Source organism: Kwoniella dendrophila, chromosome 6, assembly GCF_036810415.1.
Source record: "Kwoniella dendrophila CBS 6074 chromosome 6, complete sequence".
NCBI classification, from domain to species: Eukaryota; Fungi; Basidiomycota; class Tremellomycetes; order Tremellales; family Cryptococcaceae; genus Kwoniella; species Kwoniella dendrophila.
This window is the reverse complement of record NC_089481.1, coordinates 1,674,752-1,696,279: the sequence shown is the minus strand read 5'-3', so window position 1 is coordinate 1,696,279 and position 21,528 is coordinate 1,674,752. Positions and strand designations below refer to the sequence as shown.

Genomic DNA, 21,528 nt, shown 5'->3' with positions numbered 1-21,528 from the left:
AAACATGTATTGTATAAATGTATGTACTGTAAATATAACAATTAATGTATGTAAGACACAGATGGAATAAAAAAGGAAAATGATCAAATGTCCATATTTTCAAATGCAAATGACGTGTGGGGAGAGGGATGAAAGGAATTGTCCTCATATACATACTTTATTCTTCTAAGTTCTGTTTTTTTCTTTCCTTTATCCATTCATCAACTCAATCTAGCCATAGATATATATACCTACTCTCTTAGTGGAATAGGACTTTTACTTGGACTAGGAGTCAAAAGTCCACCATTACCTAAACCAGCCGTCATACCTCTTGATAAACTACTGCTGCCATTACTACTACTAACACTTCTACATCTCTCTATACTAATTGAATTCAATTTCATTTGACGCATTTCTTCAATTTGTTCTGGTGTATGGGCTAAAGAAGCGAATATCGGTTCAAGGGTTTCTGCTCTTGATTTCTGTTCAGCAACATCGTTTGAAGAAATGGAATCGATTGATTCAAGTGCAGTACCACCATTTTGTGGGGATTTTGATAAAATATTTTGATCTTCTGATGTAGAATTTCCATTTTGATTAATATCAACATCAATTGGACGATAATATATATTACCTCTCTTGGAATCTAACATGACTTTTATAGTCGATTCTTTGTCGATCCGGTCTATGTTTAAATTCGAAGTGACATGATCCGAATGAGGAAGACTTGATGAATTACTAACGATACTTTCTGCTTGATTCGACATTCCATCTTGACTACTTGAATTACCGACATCTTCTTCTATTGCCTCTGTCACTTTATCTTCATCTACACTTTCGACCACACTACCACTTGTACTGATACTGCTATTACTATTATCTATAGTCGAAGGTGATGACGACGAATTCGAAGTCAAAGGTAAAATTTTCTTTTTCATTACTGAAGATTCAATACTTTGTCTTCTTTTTTCTCTTTCAATTTGGTTTTCACCTTGACCATTATTTACAGGATGACCTAATCCAATCGGCATAGTTGAGGATCCAATATCCATAGGATAACTCAATGATCCATTTTGTTCTCCTAAACCATTGCCATTAAATCCCGGACTGAAAGGAGGTGTTGAACCATTACCAGCAAGTCCATTGTTGATGAAATTGTTACTATTCATACTACTTGACCTTCTGTATGGACTAGGTGATTGTTGGTGTGAGTGAGAATGTGAATGAGTATGGATCAAATTAGGATGTAACATTGGCATTGGTGAAGGATACATTCCAGGTGATGGATAAGGCATGAATGTACCTCCTATTATAGGTGTATTTCTTCCTGGGCTAGGTGCGTAGGGTGGTCCAGGCATCATTGGTAGAGGTGATTGAGGAAGATGTAATGGTATAGGTGAAGGTAAAGGTGGTAGCATTATACCCGAATCCCTGAGTGCGCTTTCACAAGTGGATAATCTGCTCAAAGCTGTTGTATATAGCTGTTGTATTTGAGCTAACCGGGATTGAAGCTAGCAAGAAGAGGGTATTATTAGCACCCCAACATCCACCTTCAAGGTAGAAAATGAAAACCTGTATGCTTCCTGAAATCCGATGACAACAGAAACAAGCTCACCTCAGCTTCTCTCCTTCTGTCACCATTGACGCTATTTGTAACACCATTTTGAGCTTGTTGATCAGATCTAGTACCATTGACATTACTACCATTAGGTATGTTCAGACTCGACCTTCTTGACCTTTCAAAATCACCTCTTAGTTTCTCTTCACCCATTCTAGCTCTTACAGCTTCTTCTTTAGCTTTTGACTCTTCTGCTTTTGCTGTACCAATTTCAGCTCTTAGTTGATCAATAGTTTCATCTCTTCTTTCAACAATTTTTCTTAACTCCAAGACGTTCAAATTGGGTAAAAGAGTTATTGATGATGTTCTTGTATGTTGATGTCGTGATCTACCATTCGGCCTTGACTCTATTGATTTCGATAGTCCGTCATATAAATGATTATTCTGTTTCGCATCTACAGCCGCGACTGAATTCAGATTGTTCTTGGTAGAGGACGTTTCTATTATAGGTTGAGGATCATTAGCTGCGGTTGAAGATATGGTTGTGAATGAACCGTTTGGCAATTGTGGTGTTTTGCCCTTCTTCTTCTTCTTCTTGTTAACATTACCATTTGGTGTTTGATATGTAGCAGGCAAATAGCCTTCTTCGGGATATATCGAAAAGCCTTCAGACTTCTTTTTGAGTTCGGGTCTAATCTCTTCCCCTTCTGCCTGACTTTTAACATTTTCTTCGTTATTTGTCGACACACTAGCAGTGTCAGATATCTCTTCTAAGCCTAAACCGGATACACCATTCACTGAGCCATTTAATCTTGAGGGACCAGCTATCGGAGATACAGGTAATGGCACTTCCCAGGGGTTTGTAGGCCCTGGAGAGGTAGTAATAGGTTCGGGTTTAGGTACTATGATAGGTGGAGGTGGCTTGTTCCTTGTTGGAGTAGCTAAATTCTGTTTAGGCTGAAGTTTGACTCGTGATTTTGATGAGGGTGTTATAGGCGTCACGGGGGTGGATGTAGATGATGATGAAAGGGATTTTTTCGATTTAGATGGGGAAAGTATCGATTGTTTTGACATTGGCGCAGGAGACGATTCAATTGAACTCAATCCTGTTATTGTTGAGTCGGTACTATCGTTATTATTGATGTTGTTGGTTGATGGTCGTAAATGCGAATTCATTCTTTTCCTATTTTGTTTATTCTTGTCTCTACCTCTTTCTTTTGTTGATCCGCCAATTCCATTGCTACCACTGATAGATGACGATTTGGATAAATCATCTTTCTCTTCTTGATTTGTTGGATTCTTGTTTTCTTTTTCAGACATTTTCATTAATTCCAATTCCCTCTTTCTTGATAATGCTTCTTTCCTTCTTATATGCCATTGATCTATTGGCGGTTTTACGAAAAAATAGATAGCACCTAATATCAAAACGATTGTACATACTAATAATTGTCCTCTCCATGAAGCTAGAAATGTGATTGTTTGATGAGATAGAAAAGGTGAATGTTGAGGTGTATATGATGTATATCTAGGTATAGATTGGCGATTTGCACCTATACCTGGATTTACTCGACGTTGATGTTGGTTTAACATTTTGGGCGAAAGATGCTAGCCTATATTTGCCTAGCACAATGAGTAGTGAGGGAAATAATTACCGGTTAACGCTGATGTTGCTGGATGCGGTGAACTAGAGGGGGTGGTAATGATATAGAAAGAAGGGGTGGGAGACTAAAACCACTCAATCTGATATCGGCGATAACATGAGTTTTGGACTTCTATTGATGTATCGATGTGAATGAACTAGCGAGATAATCCGAGTGATGGATATTCTACGGGGAGGAAGGATGAGATCGATCAGTACCCAACCCAATGTCACGGGATCAAGATCGAACTCATCAGTTAAGAGCATACAGTATATGATATCGTGGGACGTTGGCGTTGATGGTGTGTGATTGATGTCACTCAAAGGATGGGGACGATGAGAGGCAAATAGGGCAGTTTACAAAAGAGACTGACACACAATAAGCGAGGCTGATGATTATCCTCGTTCATCAGAAAAAGATCAAGGACAAGAGGCGTATGTGGTAGTTTCGCCGATATGGATCAGGATACTTGAGAACCGAATAAGGTAAAAGTAAGACAGGAGGAAAAAAAAAATGTTGATGAAGAAAGTTGTTGTGAAGGTCGTAAAGGAATATGCACGGAGCAAAAGCGGACAGTGTGTCCGACGAGTACTAGCGAGAGCAATGATTGATGATGAAAAGGATGATGGAGGAAGTGAGAATCACAGATTTTAGGTGAAACCAAGATTATGCAGCCTAATGACCGATGATGACACCAGAAGCGATCAATACTTACATGGAAAACGATAATGCTGTACTACTCCTTGACTACGCCTCAATCTATCTAACTATTCTTAGAATGCCCGATTTACCTTCAACTATCTACTTCTGTGAACCTTTACTCTATACGTTTACTGTTCAAAGCGATGTTGGATTGAGAGTTTTGCTTATCAACGATGAATTAGGTAGATTCCTGAACTGTTTTGTATCAAGTGAAATCGATAGGAATGGAATGAATTGAATTGACTTGATTTTTAACCCTTCGCTTGCTTGACGTCAACCAAAATCCGTTGCCAAGGTATTCTTCTAATATTCTATATTTTCTTGGTATTTGTCGAATTCTTCAGCTAATCGATGATATTGATCGATTTCTTTTTGATGATAATGGGTATATACTGATCTCAAATGCTGTGTATCTTTAGGATGCAAGTAAAGTTTGGATTTAGACTTTTGCAAGTTATATATATCCTGCAGGTGATAAATACCGGCCGGGTGACAAGGAGACAACAGGCCCGAACCGAAGTGCACTTCTTCCTGGATGAGTGAAATATCTTTTGAGCGGGGTATGCCGGGATGTCGTTACCTGTCTTTTTGGCGAGATGAGAAGATTCTACTAGCTGGCTACAGTCATGAGAAGCTCTGTTATTAGAGTTAATGTCTGGCAGCAGACTGATGATAGGATTGTCTGTTTTAGTCAAGGAGCTATGCAGGGTATCATCTCTGATGGTTGTGATTCATTGGTCATTGTTCTTCCCTCTCTTGGTAGATCTGTGCTTTTTGACCGTTAATTATGAGCTAGGATCAGCTTCTTTTGATAGTAGTGCACACATACTGCACCGCACAACACAACATTGTATTTCGGCCATCGCCGTATAGAAAAGTCCTCTTTTTCCATCTCAGAACTGGTACCGAATAACCGCCACTAAGCTCAAGTGATGCTGACGGAATCAATTAAGCTTACACGTTATACGTTACATAATTAATCAGCGACAATTATTGTAAAAGAGATCCTAGCGCACGTGCGATAAATCTGAATTCAGATTTGTTGCAGTACAAGCTTGATTCTATGCTGTCATCATCAGTCTTTCAGATAACAGTCGAGAAAAGTCAAGTCTAGCCTGTATGCTGAAAGAAAGATTACTTTCGTGTTCATTTGTAGCTCCAATTGTTTTCCAATCATCTGTAGCAATAAAGGTATTGTATCGAAGTTCTTCAAACTTTTGATCACTCGAACATACACATAACATCCGCGAGAAGATTTGTATAACAAGTGAATCAATCCTTATCTTCTCAGAACAAACTATAGAGCACAAGTTATTTTTGGAATTTATAATCAGAAACCCCAAAGCGAACCTTTGGTATCATATCAAAATGTCAACCCAACCATTATTGCAACGTACCGCCAAAAAGGTATGTTCTCGTTTTCATTACACGCTTATAATATCAGTGAGGGTTTATGCTAATTTGAAATTACCTATCATTTCAACCCAATCGTCAATTCAATATAAAATGACTTCCTACAAATAATTATGAAACCACTATCCACAAATCAAATATGTCGTCTGACTTGTACATGATATCTCAATTTTGACATAACCCGATTATAGCGAATCGCTTTACCAGTTAGAGTAGAACCAAAAGTGTTCTTTGCCAACGAGTTAGTAGTCCTATAGATCAATTGCTCTTTCATTAGCTTTGCTGGACATTCCTTAGATCCCTTTCGGTCTATCTATCCACCACCGTTATAGATACAATTGAAACAACAAGATAACTGATGTTCATCTTCTTCTAGACGTACATTCTTATCATGGTTACATTTCGCCGTAGTTTTAGGTGGTTTATCAGTCGGTTTATTGAATTTCGGTGATAAGGTGAGTTTCGTCGCACTTCGTCATTTAGATTGATAAGTCTGTTGAGCTTAAGGCTTGCCTTGACGTATTCTCTAACCACAATCCTTCTGTTGATTAATGCTGACATGTCTGACCGATTCCACAGGTCGGAAAGATTTCTGCTGCTATGTACACTGTTATCGGTAAATATCACCATCGCACTATTCAATGGGATTTCAATCGTATATTGGTTGATCAATGTGTTTAATTTCATCATAGCCATGGCAGTAATGCTTTACGCTTTAGTGATATATCAGATGCGTGCGAGATCGATTAGGTTGAGAACTGGTGCACCATATGACGATAGACTTGGTCCTGTAAGTTTTTCCCCTATTTCGCTCTTGGATCGTCTCGCTACACTACATTAATGGCTAACCTATCACTTGGCAAATAGACCGTACTTTGTATATGTTTATTAGGTGAGCTGAACCTATATTGATGGTGATGGGGAGAGCGTAAATAGCTGACTTTTACTTGATCAATTAGCTGCTATCGTCACCAACTTCATCCTCAAAGCTGTATACGAATAAAAGTCGATTTTTAACAAGACTTTCTGCTTGAGCGTCATTCAAGCCGTATGGTATCTTGAGTAGTTACCTGCAAGAGCGGTGTAGGCTTCCAGTAGAGGAATATTTGTGATTCGGGCGGACAGACCATTAGTGTTTTCTTTTCTATAATCATCCATACTCATTTCATCTTTATTTTTACCTTTATACATGTATGCATTTCTGTTCCGATATAGATGGCTTCTAGCATTACAGTATGTATGCATAAGCATCTCTAAAAGGTAAAAGGTCGCAGTAATACGGAGATACCTGCAATCTCCGATTCCCCATATCCGCCACAACGTGCTTGTTAGGACGAGGTGACGTTAGAACGAGGAGGAATGCGTTTGTGTCAATGATTTGATGGAATAATGAAGTGAATCTGCTTTGTTCTTTCTCAAGCTTATACCATCTTATTGCCTATCGGTCCAGATTGTAACTTTATAAGACTTTCTCACAAGATCTCTCTATTTCTCATTCAATAGGATAATACCCTTTTACGATGTCTTGGCAAGGTAAATATCTCTTTCAACTAAATTTCTCATTTACAATATTTAAATCAATATTTCAGCAATTTCCCTCAACCTTCTATCGTTAATGTCAAACTGGATTTCATACTAACAAACGATTTACCTTCCCAGCTTACGTCGATGATCACCTCGTTGCAACTGGTAAAGTTACCAAAGCCGCTATCTTAGGTAAACAAGGTGGTATTTGGGCTGCTTCAAGTGGATACAATGTGAGTGGAACGATAGATCACATCGAATGAACATCATCCCACAATTCTTGTCAGAAAAAGGTATTAGGCTCCTCAATATGATGTTCGCTACGCAATGCAAAGGTCAAGATTGACCTGTGGATACATAGACGGAAATGATGATCAGATGGATAATCCAAAATATCTCAAGAGACAATCATCAAAGTTCTAAATCTTTGTTTCGACCAGAACAAATGCTTTGATCTGGACTCATTATTAGCATTCACTTCAGGATATCCTTGGAGATCTCGGTTTTAGCATGTTGACTGACTTGATTTCTATCAATAATATCAGCTTGCTCAAAATGAACAAGATGCTATTGTAAAAACTGCCTTTACACAACCAGATCAAGTACGAGGTGAGTAGATCGCACATTTTTTTACCATCTTTGTTGCTCCTCCATCGGTAGTGAAAAACATGCATGTACCTATCTTCCCAATATTCGAAGAAAACTTGCTGATTACATCACAAACCTTTTTACCTACTCTCAAAATCGTCTTATGGTGTCTAATTTAATCCTGCCACCTCCCATCCAATTGTTGTTATTGCAAAACTACACCTTTCAATCATGTTAATACCTTTGATCCTTTTCGATCTCACCAAATAAACTAAAAAACACAAAACAGCTAATGGTATCATACTTAATGGTTTCAAATTCATGACTCTTAAAGCCGATTCAGAAGAAGTAATTGGACGAAAAGGAGTAAGCAAAATTATTCTACAATACCCTCACACCCCCTATTATGTACCACAAGTCATCTACAGAAACATTCTGGTTATTTCGATACATTATGAGCTGACCAAAAATAAAACTTTATAGGAACGAGGTGTATTCATCATTCCAACCAACCAAGCTATTCTTGTAGCTGAAGTGAGTTGGTTCTCCGTGTCCTTGCTCGCAATCCATATTACCAGATCACCTCAATCCCAGCTTTCAAAGGGCATTATACCCATAGAATACCTGCTGATATATAATTCATACCTTTCAATCCATTAGTACGATGCTCCAACTTCAGCAGGAGAAGCTAATATTGTAGTTGCTAAACTTGCTGATTACTTAAAATCCGTCAACTATTAGAACCCTTCTATGAGAAGGATAATTGGTTTTTTGGGAAAGATGGAAAGGGTAGGAAATCTGCTTGACTTTATATTCTTCCTTGTAATGTGACAAAGCATAGTAATGGGATGGAAATGAATATCATGAAATCAACGCTTATTTGTAACTCTGTCGAAAAAGAGCTTTCAATGACATGTTGTTGGGGGTTTCCCTGCCTGTGTCAGGCATTCTGATATCAGGTCATTGCATTAACGAGATGAGATTCGTCGCAATCAATCATTAAATATTCGTTACATTCATTACAAGTAAAGAAAGACCCTTGGACCATGTATACCAAGATTTCTTTGTTTCCTAAGAATAGCTATTTTAGGTAACCCATCTTGCATAGTTTTACCCTTGCTTTGATGCCTTTGGTGTTGGTTTGTCTATTTGTTTTTGTTTGATTTCACCTTTCTGTAAAGCTAATAATCTTCTAGCTTTTCTGTTGAGTTGACCACTTTTATCGTTTATTTTGTCTTGCTTTCCTTCCTTTTCTTCTGTTTGTCCAGCTAAAAGCTTTTGTGCTTTTTCAACTTTACGTTCCTTTTTGTTATTTCTTTTCCTCTTATTACTAGTTTCTGCCTTGACATTAACTTCCGTTTCCCCCTCAATTCTTTTAGCATTACCATCTAATTCACCGGCATCCATATCTGCTAATATATCTTCAACAATTTCTCTCGGATCCGTTATACTTTCATCAGGTGGATTAGTCGTTATACGAACTGAATATCTTTTCAACGATCTCTTATGTCCCTAAAAGTTGAAATTTGAATTAATACATTTTTGGGTTCAATAATATGTAGGATATGTGATAATAGAACAATACTAAGCTTGAAACTTACTTTACTACCCAAATGAACTTTTATCATTTCATCACTTTTCAACGATTTATCAGGACATAATACACATAATTGTTCTGCGGGATCATTGGGAGATCGATATATAGGTTGAGTCAAAGCTGATTCTATAGATATTGGGAATACTACATTACATTATGGGAAAAAAGATACCCATTAGTATATTCTTCATCTCCATATAACGGCTATCAAAAACAGCAGTATAACGTATTTGGGCAGAATGAAAATTAGGCTTACCTGAAGAAGAGGAACTTGCGTCCTCATCACCATCTTCATCTTCATCTTCGTCATCATTCTCATCTTCAGATCCGGAATCTAAACCATCCACATCAATATCGAGGTCTAAGACATGATTCAATTTAGTTGATATGGACTTGTACCTTGATCGCATTAAAGGAACAAAAAATACTGAAAACTTACCACCTTCTTCTTCTTCTCCATCATCTTCATCGTTCTCATTATCATCGTCATCATCACTATCATCTTCACTCCACCCTTCATTATCACTACCACTCATACTCTCATCATCATCATCTTCACTTGCAGAATCAACAGCTTTACCCATTTCTCTCATTTTAGATTTAATTTCTGTTATACCATTTTCATCTTCTCTTGCTCTTTTCTTCAGTCGTTTTTCTGTAAGTTTATATAATGGCATTTTCTTGGATTTGTACTGATGGTAATCTGAGCTTATAACTGAAGTTAAGTTGTCATGAACAGTGTTTTGATGGTATGATTTGATAAGTAATTACTTATCATCGCTCAGAATTCATGCTGAAATTTCAGAAAACCCAAAAATCAAAATAAACCTTAAGGGCGGATTTCACCGCTGAAAAATGCATATTCCATCAAATCACGTGATGCCGTGCCAAGAGTATTGATTGATAGCGTAGCGCAGTTTCTTTTTTCTTCGGCGGTCCATAGAAGTGCTAATTGAAGACTTGGTGAGAGGACATAGCCTCGTTCGAAATTAACTCAGTCCGTTAACTCCGTCAACATGTCGAAGCTCATCAATTTCGTTGCTAAATTGACCTTGAACTGCGGAGATCACCACGGACTGTTAAAGATCTCTTTGATTACCCGCGCCGCGAGGAGAAGCAATATAATGAGAAACCGAAAATACGTTGTTCGACCTCAAAGCAAGATATGAGCATTCTCTTGACTGTAAGTTGGGCAATTTCTTGATCAAACCATATAATTACCACTTTGACAGCTCCCAAAATCACAATGAGTCACCTGTTCCATGGAATGTTTCAACTCGATTACAGCATTCCGAAAAAATCCTTTCGGGTAAAAAATTCATCCTTTCTTTGTAGCCGTGCCTGACAATCAAATGACGTATTGCACCGGTTTTTTCTGTTGACAACATTATTATTTTGATTGCGAGAACTACGGGAAATGGTGAAAATGCTGTAAATGCTATGATGCGGTGTTCAACTTTCTCGTTCTTTGCAAGGTGGCCAAGACTTTCAGTGGGGCTTTTAGAAATGTATATAAAGAGAAGAAGTATTCGGTGTGGAAGAAAGGTATGTCAACTCATATCATACTATATCATAACATACTAAGATTCTTGCTGGCGTGTAAGTACAATCATTTGACTTGCGGAATATGGAATCTAAGATATCTAACATTCTTTGTTCTAACTCAGCTTCATCATATATAACGATACAAGTCCTACCTCAGTCGCTTTTTTGTGAACATCATCATCGCCTGTAAAGTAATTCTCAAGAAAATAAAATAATCGCATAACTTCATTCAGTATGGCAGCAGGAATACAGTGTGGTTCATTCTTGCTCTTTGCAGCATTCGCTTTACTGCTAGTGTCAACACGTAAGTGAATCACAAGACACTTATTGGAGGTACCCTCAAAGTCGTAAATCCATATATTTACTAAACTTTTCATCTCTGTTTTCTTGCAGTCTCCGCACCAGTGTTCAGACAAATATCTTTCCTTGATATTAGAACAAATGGCCAACATTTAGTCTTTGGTGTATTCGGTTACTGCACAAATGCAAGTGTAAGTAGATATATTATTTAGGTATCTAAAGCTCAGTCGATGTGAAGATCGTTGATACTAATTCATCTCTCTTTTAGGGAAGTGGAAGCCATGGTTGCTCAGCCCGTCAATTAGGTTACGACATTGCGTCAGTTTCAGGAGAAGTTAGTGATTGGACATATGTGAATGACAAGCTTGAGCATATTACGAAAGCTTTAGTATTACATCCAGTTGCTACAGGTAAGTGAACAGCTATATCTCACACTTCCTTCTTTCTAATCTGTGTGACTTGTCTTTGAGCATTTACTAAATATTGAGAATTTTTGCAGGTCTCGCCTTCATCTCATTCATAATCGCCTTATTATCAGACCACGTTGGATTCCTATTCGCAGCATTAGTAGCATTTTTAGCCTTTTTAGTTTCTTTAGCAGCAATGGTCATTGATTTCGTTATGTTTGGTATAATCAAACATGAGATTAATGATAATACCTCATCAACCGCAAGTTTCCACAATGCAATTTGGTTAACCTTAGCAGCAACAATCATATTATTCTTTTCAACATTCATAGTCTGTTTTGAAACTTGTACACATAGAAGAAACTCGAGATCAAGATCAACAGATAGAGAATATGCTGGTGGTTCATATGCTGGTAATGGTGGTTATGTAGGTAATCAAGGTCCAATGATGTCGCAAGCTGGTTATACAACAACCCCAAAAAGACATTTTTGGCAAAGAAATAGATATTAAACGGGACTTGAAATAACACGAAGTAGCCTATAGATGCCAATGGTCCCGGATATACCCTTATTTTAGTACCATCTCTTGAGAGAAATACACGGATATTACTATGTAGCTTATAGCGACCTCAGATGTATTGAGTATCTCAAAATAATTTCTTGTACTTTTGCTTCCCATGGGACGGACAAGACTTTATCCTGTATATATAATATATAAGCTTGATCATCGAAGATGCTTGACAAGCTATAGAGACATAGATAAACATATACATGGATTGTCATATACAATACTTAGACATAGAGATTGAATGCTTTTATTGTTTCCCCTATACCGCATCAACTAATTTCCTTAGGGCTTCTTCGGTAGTAGAGTCATCTTCCATTTCAAAGTAATTTTCTAAATCATCGTCATCTCTAAAAATTATCATTTCAGCCAATTTGACAAATAAATCATCATCTTCAGCTTCTTGGTACTTTTTATCAAGCTCTTCTGACAACCCTTCTCTTTCAGGTAAAACATAAGTTAATCTTGATAACAAATCCTTCTTTGGTGTTTTTGGTTGACCAAAAGATTCGGTGAGAAATCCAAAATGGTTTTCAACTTCATAAAGTATCGTATCATTTTTTTCTTTTCCATCTACAAGTACATTAATAATAACTTCGGTTTTATGATCTTCTTCCATGAAATTGAGCCAAATACTCAGTAAGTCCATTTCTATAACGTTGATCAAGATTTTTTCGACTTTTGTTAATTCAACTAACATTGTAAAAAATGAATCTCCAGCAAAAGGTAAACCAGGTTCATCCCATAAACCGATATCTCTATCACCTGACCAATCTGAAGGCCAATCTATAGCGATTGATTCAGTTTTACAATGCATACCTAAAACACCTAAAAATACTGGTATCCATACTGATAAAATGACTTTAATGGTTTCTGGTCTATTCAAATCGTCAAAGGCTGTAAAGAGAACGTCAACGAGAGGTCGGCCAAGTGAAACGCGATTAACTGATGGGAAAACTTGTGGTGATTTTGTTGATCCGTAAACCCCATTAGCAAATAACTTCATCAATTTACAAAACTTTTCGGCTGATTCCCGATCAATAAAAGTGAGTGTTTTGACATGGGACAAAGCTTCTAATTTTCTCTTACCTAAAGCGAACCTAAATTTTATACTTGGTGAACTGGTAATGTTCGTAACCGATTGTGGCTTTTGTCTGTGTTGAATCATTAACCCTTGAAAGAATAATGTGGCCCCTAGCGTATAATTTGGGAATGATTTGGTTATATAGATTTCTCGAGACCCTGATGAGTGTCAAGGGGATTTCTGATTCGAGTATATCGAAAATTAGATGTTGAACTGGGAACATAGATATGGGCATTTTGTTGACTATGTCCGTGTGATTGCTCAGCTCGTGTTGATTTGCGGTAATGTCCTTATGAGGAGAGGATCTGGTTTCGTTATTGGAATATGGCGTTGAGGAAGTAGAGACAATGATCTGAATAGATGGCAAAGTCAGAGTGTCAAGAGATGATTGGATGAACAATGAGATTTTGAACAAACATTTTTAGTATAGTTCAAGGTAATCAAGAGAAATATTGGGTTTACGATAATCCATGTGTGTTTTGATGATGGTGGTTGAGTGTACTTTTGATGGTAACGATAATCTAAAGTTTATTTTTATTTCCATCAATGATGAATGGTATACCAAAGGAGGGTCAAATAATATATACGTGTTTCCCATGAAATATGATATTCGATTCCAATCAATGATATGTTATTCATACCTTTTCAATATCTGTTTTCCTTTTCATTATCATTCATACATATATAGCTCAAGTCGGATACAGTATACAGTCTGAGTATTTTGTAGTGATAAACCACATAGATTGCTGTCATCCAGGTGATTTACGTCCCCCCCAAAATACAACACATTTCCTGGTATATTATTCAAGCTGTATACGAATCACCAATTCTGATCATCTCCTCATGCCAGATCCAGCGAAAAAAACCCTCAAGATCGTCGATCGGGAGAACGATGCAAGCGACATGAAGATCGAAAACATCGACAAGCTTCATCCTGTTCATTACTACGTCCTTACAAATCTGGAAATTATGGTTCCAAAAACTATGTCACGCGTATCCCGTCACTATTACAACAAAGTTATTCCAGCATCATACCGACACTTCTATCTCAATTCTCGTAATACAGAAGATTTCTTTCAGAAATGCGAGATAGCATTTTGGAGTAGTGGTGACGAACACCCCTTGAATCATGTCAAAATTCTCGCAATTGAAGATGCTCAACCGTTATTTGGTCCCAAAGATTCTTATATGGAATATTCAGCGATCCTCTCTCAGGTAGATCATATTTCACTTACTAGTAAAGCGGTTCTCCAATTGGGAAAAAGATCACTGTATGTGAGAATAGCTGGATTCTCAGGTCTAGAAACATTTATCTGGAAATATATGCCGTGGAAATCAAAATTTCACTTATGCTTTCAGATGCCTCAAAGACGAAAACCAAATAGCAGTGATTTTATTCATTCAGAATCTCCACAAGAAAAAGAGGAAAGACTGCTTGAGCTCAAAACCTTTTGGGATGGCTTCAATGTTACTTTCCGAGAATGCCTAGACCACCTAACAAAAGTGACGATACACACTTCTCTACAAGCAATCCAAACTATAATTCCCCGCCTAGCTGCCCATTATCTCGAGAATGTACCTATTGCTCTGGATATCTCAAACGACGTAATATATAGGTATAATATCGTGGAACTGGCGAATATTCTGATTGAAATCATTGATAAATCTCGACTGAATAAGAAGCGATTGTCTAATCTGTCGGTGATCATTACAAAAGAAAAAGATCTCGATGATGACTAAATTAAGTCGCTTCTCGTAGTTAAATCTCCTGCTGGAATCAATGGGATACAACATGTAATCTTCACACGGGAAGACGCATTAGACTTAGATTGGGATTGTCCTTGTGGTTATGGTAAACGGAAGCCCACCGACAAATAGGGATTTAGGTAAGTCAACACGAACGATATCCAGGAGTTCAAGATTCCTGCAAACATCAAGCTGACTAATACTATAGGAGCTTGTGTCGGTGAGAGGCAGCTTTGGGAGATTATATAATCACTAGATAGGAAGACAGTCTAGAAGCATTTCACGTTTGGTAGAAGCAAATCAATCGACGTTTTATTTCGAGAGAAACCCTTTCAATTACCGTATATGTATAGCGAAAACAAATACGGCTTTATGTGACCATGTATGTATATGTATATGTATATGTGAATATATTGCATGTAAACAAGATTTAAAATGATGCGTTCTGTCAAACGATCCAAAGGGGTGCTAAGTACACAATTTGGCTGAGTTGGGTGAGGAAACTCAAAAAAACAAACAACTGTGTTCGTTCAGACGCATGTGGTTTCTTTCTTTCCTTCCTGTTTTTTGGTTCATTCCTTACGAGTACAATCAACTTGCATCCTCAATAGAGTTTTATTCACAAATCATCAACCTTCACTCGTAATAATCTTTAAAAAGGAATTACTTCGATCGCTATTTCACATAATTTACTGCCTATGTAAGTTCTTTAAGTCGGAGGAAATACAGTGTAAGCTCCGGGGAAAACAGGTTTCTAGTATCACGTCAGCTATGAAGCACTCAGACTATACTGACCACTTGAAATGTACTTCTTAGTATCGACAACATACCTCTATCATTCAGCAAATCATACCAAAATGAAGAGCAAAGATATCCCGGATTTCTGAAAGACTAGAATGGTTTTCTAAGGATACTGAGATTGACTGATGAGAACTGCGAGTGTGGTTATCCCAACGAGATTCAATGATTTAATTAGTCACGAGCAATTGAAAAGGACAATCAACTCGGTAAGTTCACCATTTCCTGCTTTGAGTAGACTGTTTGGTAGTACATACAGGAGTAGTCATGCTGATCTACAATAGCATTATCATATATAACCTCAAGCAGAATTTTGGGTTGATTGACGCAAATTCGCATCGGTTTGTTAATATTTCTGCATATTCATTATATGTCTCGTTTACTATCTATGCACAAAATGTACATAACACTTTACCCTGCTATGACTGAATTTACCTGCACTTGAGTCAAAACATAATGCATACAATTGGTCATTGATGGTACCTGAACCTATCATGATTTGATGGAGGGGAATGCCAACATGGTAACTTGATGTGTAAAAATGATGGGAAAGGTTGAATCAACCACACGACAACTTTACCAAGTTATGTATACATTCTCTTTTCTTGTCTCTCCCTTTTTTATCCATTCCTTTGATATCAACCTAAGTCCTCAATACAGATTAAACTTCTCTACATCTTACCTCCATCTCGGCTTATACATACATACAGCTAGTCCACTGCTACCTGAAAAAGTCGCTTTGGGAGTGAGCTGATGTTAGCTCTTTTAATTGCGAAGCAAAAGTGAGTTACCTTCATCCATCAAGCTTTTTCCAAGCTGGTGTATTTTCGTATTGAATTACTCGAGATACTTTATCTTTCTATGTACTCACAAGTCGTATTATAGCCAGATATATTCGGTTTAAGATCTAAATTAGTTACTACGATATCAAGCATTCATATCCCGATCGCATCCTAAATTTCCTACAACATGCCTTCTTTTCTTCAGCGATTAGCCATTCAGGCAGACTTGAACTTCCAAGAAAACTTCAAGACCCTTCATCCAGTTCATTATCAAATTTTCGAAATCCTCAAGAAGGAAATCCCATTTACTATCATGCAAACTTGCTGGCAAGCCTATGAAGATGTGGTCAAAATCTTATACAAAAAAATATGGTTTAACGGTAAAAATTATGATAGCATCACTGGTGGAGCTAATATTGAAGTCAAATATTGGTGGTACCGAGAAAAACAAAAAGAATTGGACTGTAGTCGCCAAGAATTAGAAGTACAGAACCTTTGGGACGAAGATTCACCAGATTTGAAGAACAAGGCTTTACCACATACCACGTTTCTTAGCTTTCAAGACGACATTTGTGTCACTCAGTTTTTGAAAGATTCGATACCTTACGATCACTGTGGTTGCTGTGAAGATTACAATGAATACGTTTTCAAAAGAACGATTTTTCCCAATATAACACACCTTCATCTAGGTTCTTCGGTGGTATACGAATCGGCAGCTATAAAAATTCATTCCCATTTCGACCAACCATTGGAATATTCTACTAGAATGGATGAGTTCTTTGAAGTCTTTCTCGAAGACAGAAAACCTCTCACGATCTGTATAAATTTGCCTGAAGATTCGGAGTTCGAGGATTTTGAACTGGTGCCAAACAATGAAAGTCACGATTATAATGGAGATTGGACTTTAGAGAACGGGATAAATGGCGTTTTATCAGAGATCGCACGATACGGTTGCATCAAGCATATAATCATCCATCTCCAATACGGCCAAGTGGACCATATATATTCCGATTTACGGAAAATCACGAAACAAGCAGATTTAACCTTTTATACTGAGAAACACCAGAATAAAGGTGTAAGTGGTACAACTATCTTGGAGAGCATCTGGGACCACTTCCAGAATCTTCCAGATCTTCATGAGAATGACATTGAAGATCTTCCTGTCAAATACTCCGTACCTTCATTCAAAAACCATAAAAAGATCATGAAAAGTTTTCCCAAGAAAATACCTTTAGAAGATCGAGACTTGTTTTCTATGTTTTTAAGAAGAGTAGAAATTCGTAAGAAGCCTTGTCAATGTAAATTCTAAATCACCAGTGAGCAGCTGAACTCACAAATTTCGGCTGCCTAGCTAATCGTCCTATACAGTATATATATGTAGATTGTACTCAATTATGTACTCAACTATGTACTATGTAATTTGAGAGTTTTGCCATACGGCTCCAATGGTTGCTTTGCGAATCTGTTCGAGACTATCTACTATCGTTTGCTTGAGTGGAACCGTGCAGAAATATGCTCTTCAAAAAGGGAAGTGTACCGAAATTCTCTCCTGATCGTGCCACAGAACAGGAGGTCAATGCGTAATTGTTGAAAAATTGATGGGAAAGGATGAGTCAACTTTATGAATCCTTCAAACAAACTTTTCATCTTCCTTTTCCTTTATTTTCTTCTTAACAGGCTCAGGAACTCAACAAGCTCAAGTATGTTCAATTAAACCCTTCAGCAAAACTCTCTCAAGGGATTCTTTCAAGTCAACCGACATCACACTGATCCTTAGACTCTTATCGCGATATTATCACGCCCTCCTTCCGTCGACCATGACGCCAGCCTCACACACATCCTTCTGCACTTGTACGATATGTGAACGTTCAACCCCGGATTTTGTTAAAGGATTTAGAAAACTTCATCCGGTCCATTATCAAATATTCGATATCCTGAAGAAAGAAATACCAATTACGATCATTCAAACATGTAGTCATATGTATAACGAGTTGATTCCGACCATTTACCAGAAAATATCAATTAATGGAAACAACTACAATAGTATCACTGGAGGAGTAAATATCAAGGTTGAAGATTATTGGTATCTAGATCAAAAAGACTTAACGGAATTGGATGAGGAACCGATTCCGGATCTCGATATTGCTTGGGAAGAGGATTTACCCGATTTGAAAAATGAAGCTTTATCACACACTAAATTTGTTAGCTTTCAAGATTCCTTAGGTGCTATACAGTTCATGCAGGATGTTCAGTATCAACAATGTGAATGCCAACACTGTGATCAAGCGAAGTGTTATATATTTACAGCGCCTCTTTTCCCTAATATCTTGCACTTACATTTGGGTCAATCATTAGTCGGAGAACTTGCTACATTAGCGGTATGCGGCGACCCTAATAGTTGGTATCCTCTCCCACACAATCACAGACTGCAAGAATTCCTGAAAGTGATCTTTCAAGACCGAGAACCTAATACTGTATGCTTAGATTGGCCTATAAATTGGGATCGAGAGGACTTTGAAGATTATGAGCCAGAAGATGCAGATGACCTCAGTATCGATTGGGCCATAGAGAATGGGATGAGGGACGTATTAGTAGAAATAGCCAAACACGATTTCATCAAGCATATCAACATACATCTGCCTTCTGGCAAGATCGAACACATCTTTTCTGAGTTAGAGGCTATTACGAATTATTCCGACTTGACACTTTCTATAGAACTTACACCTGCAAAATCCACAAATACAACAAGTTCGCTGGAGAAAACGTGGCAACATTTCGCATCGCTTTTGGAAGATCATGACTATCAAGTTGAGTCAATTCCTATCAATTACTCCATCCCTTCTTTTCCACATCACGGTCATACAATGAAGGCTCTGAAGATCAAGGTGGGAACAAAGGATCAAGAGCTTTTCGCTAGTTTTCAAGAGAGATTGGAGATTCGTAATAAGCCTTGTAAATGTAGAACCAGGTGAAAAGAATATCAATATTGATGATAGCAGAGTCACATCGGTAAGTCCAAGTTACAGTCGTTTTTGACTTTTACGACAGGTTGGCTAATCTAGTGAATATGGATAATAAGGATTCTCTTCGAAAGGTCTCAAACTCTTAGTTATTTCGTAAAAATGGTTGAATGTATATAGTCATCTTATGTATGTTATGAGGACTCACATTTTGTGCCTAATCCAGAATCGTTTGGTCTAAATAGCATCTTTTCACTCCGGAGGAAACGACCAAGACTGTTTGAACTGCTGAAACTTGAGTATGTCCGTCGATTGTTGTAATGATTGAGGTGAAGGATTATGGATGTCCCATCTTCAAATCGTATCTAGATGTTTATCTAAGACTTCAAATGATGATACTATCTTTGATTTAGGTATGGTGTCATGGAAAGAGAGAATAATGTCCTTAAAGCATGTTGTATATGTTGATATAGAATGTTTGTAAAGAAACCATATATCTATAAATCCATTCAACAGATTCCTATCATATTGTTTTTGACGGTCATCATTTTCATTGGAGACACGTCTTTGATCTATATTGATATAGAATTTGATATCTGTATCTTTCGTGTAAGAAGGTAATTCAGAACCAGTATACTCTAAATTGAATGAGATTGCAGTATTTATCGATATTTGCAAATTGTGCGAATATGTTGATTTCCCTCAATAGTATTAGACTTCTTATCAGTATTCTAATGAATCTTGATCCAATTCCAGAAACTATCTCCACATCACCACCTAAGATATTATTCCAATCTCCCCATTCGACACATAGCCTTCTAATTCTACTAGATGTACCACCAGAAGATCCTCTAATTAGTGCATGAAATGAAGCATTATGTATTGGTGTAACTTCATGACTTGTACCATCATAATTATTTTGGATTTGTATTGCAGATTTCTGATTACCTGTAAGTCGTCTACCAGGGCTGGGGTGTTCAATTAAAGTTAATCTATAAGAATCGACAGATGCTACGTGACCATACAGTACCTTCCAGCCCAATTCTAGATATTCGACACCCTCAAATGGTGTTTTGCCTTTCACGTCAATATCTACCTTGAGGCTCAAGAATATCCTATACCATCTGTGAAGTGCTATAACTGATTGTGAATCTTCGATTTTCAAAGTTTTGATTTGTCTTAACGCGTGTAATTTACTTTGACCTCGTCTAAACCTCTCACAGTCGACATCCGTCATACCAATCATCATACTATCTACATTTTGTCCAGTCAATTCTATTTTCTCATAAACTGCGGGTATAAGTGTTTTGTAGTGGTGTTGTGAGAGTCTAAGACATGTGATAGGATCAATATGTTGAATATAGTCGAGTATAATATGATGAACGGGTTGTAGTTTATCGATGTTAGTGATTTCGCATACTGAAAGAGAATTAGTCAGATCATCAGTTGACATCGTTGAATTTAGATTTGTATCCTTTTCAGGATTGTAGAGGGATTTATCGAGGTCATGCTGTTCTTAATAGCTCTGTTTGGTGATGAGGGAAATTTACTATATGATGGTAGAAAGATACCAGACCAAGCTTGCAACTCTTTGAGGTAACCAAAAGTAGGGTCAATAACGCGATGCAATATGTACTTACGTAATGAAGCAATGTGTGTTTTCAAAAAATGGTACAAGTTGAATAGAGTATCTGCTTGAATGATTATGAGCAGTAGAGTAGTGGTAGTATATTGCCTTGAAATCCAGTATCTTTTCAGTTCATGTTGGCTCCACGATGGATGAAGACGGTTATTGAGTAGTGCACTTGATAATGACTAGTGATCTTCGGATCCGAAACGATAAGACCGACGCTATCAAAAAGCTGGATTTCTATGCATTACAAGTACAGATTACAGATGACATACGCACACCCAACAAGTTACGCTTATTCCCATACGAATCGGGATCAAGGTTAAACAACAGTACACTTTCTCTTTATTCAAAAATGATTTCATGCACTATTGCATACGAACACATTAGGTCAGGTAGGAATATCTTAGCTGACAACATTTCTTACTCTTAAACATCCACCTCACACAAGAACTGAACAGATATTAATAGTATACCACAATTAAGAATGGACTTCAATACTCTCTCTCAAAGCATCACTCCGGAGACATTCCAAAATCTTCTACCTGTACATCGACTGATTTTTGAGATACTCGAAGATATATCACCAGTCTCGTTAGTTGCTGTCAAACGGGAATTCTATCACCAATATATACCCAAAGTATACCAACGAATAATCTTAACGGAACACAACATTGAATCCTTTATAGAACGAACTTTAGGTGTTCAAG

The 21,528-nt window shown here is 37.4% G+C and overlaps 8 protein-coding genes across 8 annotated transcripts; 4 read left to right on the top strand and 4 right to left on the bottom strand.

Annotated features, from left to right (window-relative positions):
* Positions 1 to 230: 230 nt before the first annotated feature.
* On the bottom strand, positions 231 to 3,127 carry L201_005172 (uncharacterized protein; the record flags this gene model as incomplete). Its single annotated transcript, XM_066220905.1, has 2 exons — positions 231 to 1,490; positions 1,595 to 3,127. 2 exons carry the CDS (start codon positions 3,125 to 3,127, stop codon positions 231 to 233), a joined length of 2,793 nt encoding a protein of 930 aa, XP_066077002.1.
* Positions 3,128 to 5,247: 2,120 nt separating this feature from the next.
* L201_005171 (vacuolar transporter chaperone 1) lies at positions 5,248 to 6,295 on the top strand (the record flags this gene model as incomplete). The annotated part of the gene is made up of 7 exons (XM_066220904.1): positions 5,248 to 5,286; positions 5,484 to 5,533; positions 5,669 to 5,747; positions 5,872 to 5,908; positions 5,985 to 6,082; positions 6,160 to 6,184; positions 6,252 to 6,295. 7 exons carry the CDS (start codon positions 5,248 to 5,250, stop codon positions 6,293 to 6,295), a joined length of 372 nt encoding a protein of 123 aa, XP_066077001.1.
* A 517-nt stretch (positions 6,296 to 6,812) lies between these two features.
* Positions 6,813 to 8,145, top strand: L201_005170 (uncharacterized protein; the record flags this gene model as incomplete). Its single annotated transcript, XM_066220903.1, has 6 exons — positions 6,813 to 6,825; positions 6,952 to 7,049; positions 7,362 to 7,425; positions 7,694 to 7,770; positions 7,888 to 7,938; positions 8,065 to 8,145. The coding sequence occupies 6 exons, from the start codon at positions 6,813 to 6,815 to the stop codon at positions 8,143 to 8,145; spliced, it is 384 nt and encodes a 127-aa protein (XP_066077000.1).
* A 369-nt stretch (positions 8,146 to 8,514) lies between these two features.
* Positions 8,515 to 9,678, bottom strand: L201_005169 (uncharacterized protein; the record flags this gene model as incomplete). Its single annotated transcript, XM_066220902.1, has 4 exons — positions 8,515 to 8,916; positions 9,006 to 9,145; positions 9,258 to 9,362; positions 9,441 to 9,678. The coding sequence occupies 4 exons, from the start codon at positions 9,676 to 9,678 to the stop codon at positions 8,515 to 8,517; spliced, it is 885 nt and encodes a 294-aa protein (XP_066076999.1).
* Positions 9,679 to 10,780: 1,102 nt separating this feature from the next.
* On the top strand, positions 10,781 to 11,764 carry L201_005168 (uncharacterized protein; the record flags this gene model as incomplete). The annotated part of the gene is made up of 4 exons (XM_066220901.1): positions 10,781 to 10,850; positions 10,940 to 11,037; positions 11,115 to 11,256; positions 11,346 to 11,764. The coding sequence occupies 4 exons, from the start codon at positions 10,781 to 10,783 to the stop codon at positions 11,762 to 11,764; spliced, it is 729 nt and encodes a 242-aa protein (XP_066076998.1).
* Positions 11,765 to 12,080: 316 nt separating this feature from the next.
* L201_005167 (uncharacterized protein) lies at positions 12,081 to 12,986 on the bottom strand (the record flags this gene model as incomplete). The annotated part of the gene is made up of 1 exon (XM_066220900.1): positions 12,081 to 12,986. The coding sequence occupies one exon, from the start codon at positions 12,984 to 12,986 to the stop codon at positions 12,081 to 12,083; it is 906 nt and encodes a 301-aa protein (XP_066076997.1).
* A 3,429-nt stretch (positions 12,987 to 16,415) lies between these two features.
* Positions 16,416 to 19,200, top strand: L201_005166 (uncharacterized protein; the record flags this gene model as incomplete). The annotated part of the gene is made up of 3 exons (XM_066220899.1): positions 16,416 to 17,508; positions 17,906 to 17,928; positions 18,241 to 19,200. The coding sequence occupies 3 exons, from the start codon at positions 16,416 to 16,418 to the stop codon at positions 19,198 to 19,200; spliced, it is 2,076 nt and encodes a 691-aa protein (XP_066076996.1).
* Positions 19,201 to 19,810: 610 nt separating this feature from the next.
* L201_005165 (uncharacterized protein) lies at positions 19,811 to 20,641 on the bottom strand (the record flags this gene model as incomplete). The annotated part of the gene is made up of 1 exon (XM_066220898.1): positions 19,811 to 20,641. One exon carries the CDS (start codon positions 20,639 to 20,641, stop codon positions 19,811 to 19,813), a length of 831 nt encoding a protein of 276 aa, XP_066076995.1.
* Between the last annotated feature and the right edge of the window lie 887 nt (positions 20,642 to 21,528).